Consider the following 9,857-nt stretch of genomic DNA (forward strand, 5'->3'; position numbering starts at 1 on the left):
AAGGCCTTCCGTCGCCTTTCTTTGAACTGCCATTTTCATTTTAGTCATATTGGGAGGGAGGGCGGGCAGAGATGTAAAGGGGAGGAGGAGGGGGTTGTACAGGGGGGATATTCTCAGTGGAAAGTTTTTTTTCACTCTCTCTCTCTCTCTCTCTCTCTCTCTCTCTCTCTATCTCTATCTCCTCTACGCTCTTTAGTTGTCTGGAGCAATTGTTTCAGACCAGGATCAGAGGAGGTATCATATTATTCTCCAGTAAGGCCATCCTCATGCCTCATGCTGGGGTATAAGCTGTGCTCTGGGAATACAGTGCGAGACGCTCGCTGCATGTCAAGCTTTCATATGGGAGCGCCTGCTGTTTCTTAAGCAATATGTTTCTCTCTCTCACGCACGCACACACACACACACGCAGGCACACACACATCCAGTTAACATTTTATGGTCATGGATGTTTTTCTTGCCTTTTTCACATCTACATTTGTTCTGCTGTTTATCACGCCATTAAATATGAATATGCTAAATGATGAAATATGCCTTTGACCCAGGACTTGAGTTTGGGTTTTGTGCTTGACAAGATGGCGAGTGTTATACCGCAGTACCAATGCTATCTGTCTCTCTGTCACCTTCGCCCTTTCCTTTCTGACCCTCCCTTTCTATCGCTCTCTTTATTTCTCTCTAACTCTACCCATCTGTATTGTGCCTCTCTCCACTTCTCTCTCTTCTCCATCTCCCCTTCTCTGTGCATGGATGTCTTTCTCTATTTATCTCTTATATTTCCTCCCTCTCTCCCTATATCGCTCTTTTCACCCCCCCCTCCTTTTTTTCTCTCTCTCTCTCTCTCTCTCTCTCTCTCTCTCTCCCTCTTTTCCTCTTCACTCCACCACTCTGCTCATTATCTGGGACTGTAACAGAGAGGCTCTACTCCATCAAAATGTGCTCTGCCTTGTTTGGTCTTTATGACTCTGACTCCTGCCATGGTAAGGCTGGCAGCCCCTGGCACGGCTAAATCAATCTCTAAATGATAAACCCGCTGGAGAAGCTCATTTGGGAGAGTGCCCGTATGCCCATGCAGTGTGTTGCGCTACCCTTGCCACACACACACACACACACACACACACACACACACACACACACACACACACACACACACGCTGGGATGAGTGAATGGCGTGTGTTTTAAAAATGCCGGCGGTGTCAAACCATCTTCGGTAACCGTGGCAATAGAGCTCAGGTGGTGTTGTCGGGAGTTTGTATGTGACCCCTTCTGAAGGGCACTCAGTAATCCCATTTTTTTATGGCAGAGGAGATTCTCCTGCTTTCTTCATCTCAGTGGATTACATCCTGTTGGTTGGGTTATGATGCACTGTGATGCACTTATTTATTTGGACGTCGAGCTCCGTATTGTCTTGTTTTCTCAACCCCAACCCCCCCCCCCCCCCCCCCCCCCCCATACCCCCACCCCCCCCCACCCATGACTGTAAACATCCCAAGCAACATGTATTTTTATTATTTATGTTTCTAATCTACAGGTTTATGTTATTATTTTATTTTTGCATGTTGCCTGGACACTCTGATGGAGCAGAACAAGTGAAAGGGATGGGCTTAATTGCGCGCTAATTTAAAGTTAATGCCATCAATTGCTAAACATTACTGAACACACATACATTTGGCCTTGCCTTACCACCCCCACGACTCCTTATCGCAGATGCTACGGTATTTAGCCTTTCTTTTTGTTGTCTGCATACCCGTGTTTACAGAGAAAACATTTTGGCCCTGAGTATTAATATTGCATAAGTGCTGGTTCGCTTGTTGTCCCTGTAAGTGTGTTGAGCTTAGCATGGCCACCGCCACCGCAGCGGTGGCTCAGGCACAGATGGAAGCGTCCAATCCATCTCCAGCGTTGCGGCTCTCAAGGGGCTAGCCTCACCTTGTTAGCCTTTTAATTAGCGGGAGCAGTTAATAGTGCTTCCCACAACTGCAGCTTCAGCACTTTCGGGCCGACTTAGTGTCACCCAATCAATATCCAGAGAGGCACCGAGGAAAAAGGACTCTATTGTTGGAGGGCTCCCAGTATAGTCACAGCCAGGCTGCCTTTTGCCAAAGCATTTTTCTTAAGAGGGAGAGAGAGAGAGAGAGAGATGAGGAGGAAGAGAGAGAGAGAGAGAGAGAGAGATGAGGAGGAAGAGAAAATAAAGGAGGATAAAAAAGCCAAATGTCTGACGCACCAATATCTACTTTTCTCCTTCTCTGGCTCTCCCGTTCTTCTGTTTATGTAATAGGACAGCCTCTCAGGATTCCACTCGCATGCTGGAGCTGAAGAATGTTCTAGGCATTCGAAGAGGGTAGGGGTGGTGGGGGGGGAGGGGCTGAAATCAAATCAGAAACCTCAGGCCTGTTTGGCAGATTCCATTGTTTGCTTGCTCTCTCTCTCTCTCTCCCTCTTTCTGTTTCTCTCTGTCTCTCTCTCGCTCGCTCTTTCTGTTTCTCTCTGTCTCTCTCTCTCTCCCTCTTTCTGTTTCTCTCTGTCTCTCTCTCTCTCGCTCCCTCTTTCTGTTTCTCTCTGTCTCTCTCTCGCTCGCTCTTTCTGTTTCTCTCTGTCTCTCTCTCTCTCCCTCTTTCTGTTTCTCTCTGTCTCTCTCTCTCGCTCGCTCTTTCTCCCTTTTTCTTTCTTTCCTGCGGTCGTTGTTCTTCCTTTTTTTTGTTTTGATTTAACGATGCAGCGCGAGTACTTAGCATTTAGATGACATGTTGGAGGAGAGGAGCCATAGATCAGCGGGCTGCTGTGGAGTGCTGTTCAGATAGCAGGCGCAGCACTCGGACAGACAGCGGTGAGGGCAGCAGAATACAGAGCACCAGCTCAGCTCAGCTCAGCCCAGCCCTGCCCAGACCAGCCCCACCGCTTCGGGGCCAGAGCACAGACTACTGGGAATGGCAATGGGGATGTGTGTTCTCTCTCGCTCCCTCTCTTCCCCCATCTTTCTCTCTCTCTTTCTCACACACACACACACATACTCCTTTCCACAACACCCCCCTTCTCTCTCTCTCTCTCTCTCTGTCTCTCTCTCTCACACACACACACCCACACACACATACATACTCCTTTCCACAACACCCCCCTTGCTCTCTCTCTCTTTCTCACACACACACAGACATACACACACAGACACACACAAATATGTTCCCCCCTCCACAAACACCCCTTTCAAACACACATCCAACCCCTCCTCAAAGACCCCCTCACACACTCATGCATGGAGGTCCCTACACACATATACACACACAACCCCCTACACACATATACACACACACAAACACTCCCTCACACACACACACACACATTCATGCACCCCCCCCCTTACTTAAAAACACACCCTGATACATACATGGAAAACACGCAGTACAAAGTATCTCAAAACCTACTTGGGTAGCACAACACAACATTTGTTTCTATTAAGCCAAGCCCATCATGTGTCATGTATTATGCATGTCTTAGAGAAGCTATTTTTGGTGCAAACCACTTTTGAAACCACAAAAAAATGTAGTATTTGATACCCTGCCAAGTCAGTGGGAATCAGAACCCAGATATATTATCTATGAGTTGTCCGGTTTTTTAATATGAAACTCATATTTGTAAGTCTGACAAAGACAGTGGCAGTAATCTCTTCCAAATGAAAGGTGTTAATTTCAGCTGGCAGGAAGGATATTGACATCTCAGAGCCATGAATGAACAGCCGGAGAACAGAGTTAATAAAGGAAGCGCTGATAATCCTTTTCATTAACTTTCGACAGGAGACGTGTGTCAAAACAGCCACATGTTAAAAGCTCATTAGTGTTGGAGTCTCGGCTGAGCCGCAGGTTGCGATAAATACAATTACAGGGCAGGTCCCCCCCCCCACCATCACCACCACCACCACCACACAATAGCATTTGTTTTCTTTGCATATCTAACGCTGACGAATGTTTCAATTCTCCCACAGCCTTTGCCTAAGGAGCCATCTTAGAGGATCCCCAGAAACTACAGGGAGGTGAGTGTGCTTCTTCCTTAATAAGTGATAAGAGTTGATGTTTTTTTTTTTTTCCCAACCCAACCATCCCAACCCCCCACCTCCTCGTGTGCTGACGGATGAGCCCGCAGCCCGCTCTCCCTTCCCACGGGGTAACTGAAGAGAGCGTGGCGATATATATCGGGAGACGAGAGAGACGGAGCTGGAATAGCGTGAAGATCTTATCGTTTATCAGGGGCCAATTTTCGGCAGTCGCAATGATTAAGATGTGTCAGGGGCGGCTTACCTGATCAGTGGTGGGGCAGAACAGGATTAGAGGGGAATAAGGGGGCGCGGCAGTGCGGGAGACGATGAGGTTGCGGGGGGGGGGGGTGGCGACAGGGGCTGGGGTGGAGGAAGGAGATGACGGGACGTGGGACGTGCTCGGGGCACTGAAGAGCCAGCAATGGCCTCCGCAGTCACGTCCCATAATGGCAGACTGCAAACTGGCAGACGGAAAGAGGGAGGGTGAGATAAGGTTGTCTTTAACAAGATAAATCTACATAACCAGCTGTTGTTTGTCAGCGCTGCTTACATCCCGCCAATCCCTGAGTGAATGTCCCGAATGGGAAAGAGTTCTGTTCGGGGTTTTTTTTCCCCATTGTTTTTTTTTTGTTGTTGTTGTTGTTTAGCAGGGGAGGGGGAGAACAGGAGTACAAGATTTATAATCCACACTCCCCTGCAAAGTACTTGGCTTCAAGCCGGTGACTCATAGCTTTTGGAGTTACACTTTAAAGTCATATTTGATTTTTTTTCCCTCCCTTTTTAGTTGAAATCTTTGAAGTGTGATTTATGTGGTGCATTACAGAGCGTGTGTGGAAGGACAGCAGTCTAGATAGGCTGTTTCTTACTCCCCAAACTGAGCAAGAGTGGTCTTTGCAAACCAGGCAGAAGAAGATTCTAGAACAGAGCCTGCCTTGATCTGGAATGGGTCAGAACCCGACCCACTCCCATGAGTCACCTGCCAACCAGGAGCCCTCTCCCCTATCTCCATAGCCCTCTCCCCTATCTCCATAGCCCTCTCCCCTATCTCCCCTATCTCCATAGCCCTCTCCCCTATCTCCATAGCCCTCTCCCCTATCTCCATAGCCCTCTCCCCTATCTCCATAGCCCTCTCCCCTATCTCCAAAGCCCTCTCACCTATCTCCATAGCCCTCTCCCCTATCTCCATAGCCCTCTCCCCTATCTCACCTATCTCCATAGCCCTCTCCCCTATCTCCATAGCCCTCTCCCCTATCTCCATAGCCCTCTCCCCTATCTCCAAAGCCCTCTCACCTATCTCCATAGCCCTCTCCCCTATCTCCATAGCCCTCTCCCCTATCTCACCTATCTCCATAGCCCTCTCCCCTATCTCCATAGCCCTCTCCCCTATCTCCATAGCCCTCTCCCCTATCTCCATAGCCCTCTCCCCTATCTCCCCTATCTCCATAGCCCTCTCCCCTATCTCCATAGCCCTCTCCCCTATCTCCAAAGCCCTCTCACCTATCTCCATAGCCCTCTCCCCTATCTCCATAGCCCTCTCCCCTATCTTACCTATCTCCATAGCCCTCTCCCCTATCTCCATAGCCCTCTCCCCTATCTCCATAGCCCTCTCCCCTATCTCCATAGCCCTCTCCCCTATCTCCAAAGCCCTCTCACCTATCTCCATAGCCCTCTCCCCTATCTCCATAGCCCTCTCCCCTATCTCACCTATCTCCATAGCCCTCTCCCCTATCTCCATAGCCCTCTCCCCTATCTCCATAGCCCTCTCCCCTATCTCCTCTATCTCCATAGCCCTCTCCCCTATCTCCATAGCCCTCTCCCCTATCTCCATAGCCCTCTCCCCCATCTCCTCTATCTCCATTGCCCTCTCCCCTATCTCCATAGCTCTTTGGCTGTCACTCTGTATTTGACACTCTGTTCCACTATACTTGGAAAAAAAGGGAAAACATGTTTATCGTGGCTCCACTCACATTAAATGCCTTTAAATGTCAGCATGCCACAGTGTACAGGCATTTGACTCGGTAACACTGTGTGCTTCATGGCCAGACTGGGAATTGGACCTGGCCCTTGTTAGTGAGACTTTCAGCGTGTGGCACCGAGGCGTAACAATAGGGCCCGCTGCAGCTGGATATCAACCCGAGGAGGGCCGGGGTAAAACTCATTGCTTATATTGATTTCTCCAGTTGCAACTGAGAAAACAGAATGAATCACATGCAATTACCAGAGACAGGGTTGAACAGGGAAATTGGGTGCGTCATAAATATTTATTTGCGGTGTGGTTTCAGATCTGAGAGTTTCGGTCCGGATCCCCACTAAAAAAATCATACTTTAGCTCTGTAAAAGATTCATGTGGGCAATCCATCGCATCGACTGTACTAAATTTCTCAGTAAATTATTCATCCAATGTGTGCCAATGTATATTTTGCTGGACAGCATGCACTGGATGCCCACTGTGTGCACACCGGTGCACGTGTAACACAAGGGCCAGCTAGACTCCCAACTATAAAGCTGAAAGACCCAGCTACTGGTAAATCCGCTCAGTACTGAAGGTTCTTAATTATGTGACTCATCATCTTTTTTTTAAAGGTGGTCAGCTAAATAATGTGACTCATCCTCTTTTTTAAAGGTGGTCAGCTAAATAATGTGGTTGATATGCATGCCACAGATACCACATAAATGGGTGCCTTACCTCCAGCTATAGTTTCCAGATGAATAATTCAAATCCTTACAAATTTGCATGAGTCCCGCTGAACAAATATGTGTAGGTCTTCTAGATTAGCTCATTGCAGATGTCACTGAGACTGATGTCTTCAAGTTCAAATTCCAATTATCCACCCTGGTTGGATACGTGTTTTTTTATAGGGTCTTTTTTTTATATTAGAACCCTTATTCCTGCACGCATAAGGATGGTAATGATTTAACAAACCATAAGCTATGAACTGTTTCTCTTCCAAGAACTTTTGAAGACTTTCTCTGTGGGTGAACTTTTAGATTTTTTCAGCGGAGTATGTAGACAGATCAATCAGACCCAGATATGTTGCTTCTCCATCAGATGAAAATATTTAATAAACCTAGGGGAGTGTAGTGTGTGGATCCATCAGGGTTGTGCCATTTGAAAGGTCAGCAACAGCAGCTTTACCTACTGAACGAGATTTCCAATATATTCCCATCATTCTTCTGCCATAGTTGGCCTCAATTGAAAAGCAAAAGCAGGAGGCATGATGGCAGTGTGAAATGACTGGTTGTCATAGCATGAGGCTCATTGATATTGATCCAGCTGATAGTGTCATTTATATCCATTGCTCCCAACTCTTCTATTCTCTTGCTTTATACTAAGTACATAATAGCATGATGATTTCAATTACCGAAGTGCGCAGTGATATAGTTACGGTTGCTGTCCTTGCAAAAACTGGCCTGAGGTATGTTTCTTGAAAGCGTTGTTGTGCAGTGACCATCACGAAATGATAGAACACAATCTCTCTCTCTCTCTCTCTCTCGCTCTCTCTCTTTGTTACCATGGCCCAACATGCACCACACCTCTGGATAGTGAACAGAAATACATATTTACTGTGTTCATTCGTGTTCATTCCTACAAGCTAAAAATCTAAAGACATCTAAAGAAGGTCTATGTAGTTATGTCACAGACCAAAGAAAAACTGGACTCGCCTGATATACACAATATATATATATATATATATATATATATATATATATATATATATATATATATATGTGTGTGTGTGTGTGTGTGTGTGTGTGTGTGTGTGTGTGTGTATACTGTATATATGACCCCCAATACACATACACACTCTTGAATGCCTCTTTTGTCAGTGTTTTGATTGCTCCTCTTTATAAAAATGACCTTTTCACCTTTTCACGGTCTCACACCTTCTTCCTCTGCCTGCAGGTTTACTGACGTTTAGGCCAGTCCATCATGTTCATCCTCCTGAAGCCAAGAACTGAAGCTTAACGCTCCCCTTAGGCCTCCTCAACACCACCCCCCCCCTCCCCCTCCTCCTCCTCCTCCCTCGCCCATCCCAACTTCAACCTTCACCACGTTACAGACCTGCTATTCAACTTTGCTTCTGAGCCTCAACAACAACAACAACAACATGTGCCACCAACATGTGGACCTTGAGTGGAGGGGAAACGCAGACGGGAAGGAAGGCACACTGTGATGTTGGGGAAACACATTCACAGCCATACGGTCATTCAGTGCTGTTGGGAATTGAAAAGCAAACAACAAAAAAAAAAACCCTGATCTGTGAAATTGTAAACAAGCAGAAAAAAAACGCTTCTACTACATGCTGTTTTCAGTTCAGTGGCTGCAACGCTTCGTAACCCATTGATACCTCCACACACTACCATGCCATCAAATGCACCGGGACTGAGACTAGCAAGGTGGAATGCATTGCGGGACTTTTTGGAAACCAACACTGACAAACGCAAACGTTGGTAGACTCAAATTCCACACTTCTGAACTGGATGAGAAACTGTTGCCATGGCTGTAGCACTAATGACTATAGTGGACTAAACGGCATTGTGAGAGAGAAAAAAAGAAAGTGAGTTGATTACAGCTTCGGTTTCTGGTCACATTCTGCTGGATGGTTGCTTTGGTGCAATATTGGTAACTTGGGAGTTGTTGCCGGGGAACATTTGCCTGTTGCATCATTTGCTGTAGAGCAGCCAGCCTTTTGGGACTTCCTCTGGCTGCCCTTCCCTGGCCTCTTCACCAACTGGGTCCCTGTGCCCTCCGCTTTCGGTGTCCCTCTCTAGTGTTTTATTTGTATGAACATAGTGGTCTTTCAACTGAAACTTTAGTCATGATTCACATGGTGGAGGTCAGAAAGTAACTGGAACATTTGGGAGTGTGTGTGTGTGTGCATGTGTGCGTGTGCGTGTGCGTGTGTGTGTGTGTGCGTGTGTGTGTGTGTGTGCGCGTGTGCACGCGCGCACGCGCGTGCGTGTGTGTGTGTGTGTAAACCTTTAAGTCACTGTGATGGGAGGTATTCTTTTGTGTTATTTTTTTTTTTTATGTCCCTCTATTGATTATTTCGCTTTAAAAAAAAACACTCCTGTTTTATGTAAAATAAACATCGCAGGATCTTTCCAGGTCTTGGATTCTTCAAACACAGTTTTATACATGGCCTTTGACTTCAGCGAACGTCACGACAAAATTTATGTTTTTTATGTATTAATATATTTGTACTGAAAAATATACTGTATGTCAAATATATAAGATAATAAGTATACCCAAGTATGTATTGTATCAAGTGATGGCAAGCTAATGGTGATTATATTTTGGTCCTTTTTTTCCCCTCGTATGTACTACTATATGAGTAGCAAACACGGACTACAGAATAATTTGACATATATGCTTTACAGTTTCAGGAGTTGAGTTTTGCTCTGTTAACTTATTTGTGTGCATATGTTTGTGCGTATGTACTCCGTATGTGTGATAGCTGGGCAGGGGGGGGGGGGGGGGGGGGGGGGCGAGAGGGTAGATCCAGAGTGAACGCTGAGAAAGAACAGTATATTCAGTTGTTTATCATAGAATGTAAGGCTTTGTTCACCTGACACACATGTTAATAAAAACATTGAAGTATTTCATGAGGAGGATGACTCTGCTCACAAAACAGATACAGACAGAGAAAGAGAGAGAGATGTGTGTGTGTGTGTGTGTGTGTGTGTGTGTGTGTGTGTGTGTGTGTGTGTGTGTGTGTGTGTGTGTGTGTGTGTGTGTGTGTGTGTGTGTGTGTGTGTGTGTGTGTGTGTGTGTGTGTGTACATTTCAGTCATGGTGGCAGTTACTCCACTCGATTCTTAAGCATCTATT

The 9,857-nt window shown here is 46.4% G+C and overlaps 1 protein-coding gene across 1 annotated transcript in view; it reads left to right on the forward strand.

Moving 5' to 3' along the window:
- tafa5l (TAFA chemokine like family member 5, like) overlaps positions 1 to 8,265 on the forward strand; it is a 34,091-nt gene extending 25,826 nt beyond the window's left edge. The window contains exons 5-6 of the mRNA XM_031565880.2: positions 3,975 to 4,022; positions 7,930 to 8,265. Of these exons, the coding sequence (XP_031421740.1) occupies positions 3,975 to 3,998 (24 nt within the window). The 3' untranslated portion in view covers positions 3,999 to 4,022; positions 7,930 to 8,265. The remainder of the gene's footprint in view (positions 1 to 3,974; positions 4,023 to 7,929) is intronic.
- The last annotated feature ends 1,592 nt before the right edge of the window (positions 8,266 to 9,857 follow it).

Source organism: Clupea harengus, chromosome 4 (assembly GCF_900700415.2).
Source record: "Clupea harengus chromosome 4, Ch_v2.0.2, whole genome shotgun sequence".
Taxonomy (NCBI): Eukaryota; Metazoa; Chordata; class Actinopteri; order Clupeiformes; family Clupeidae; genus Clupea; species Clupea harengus.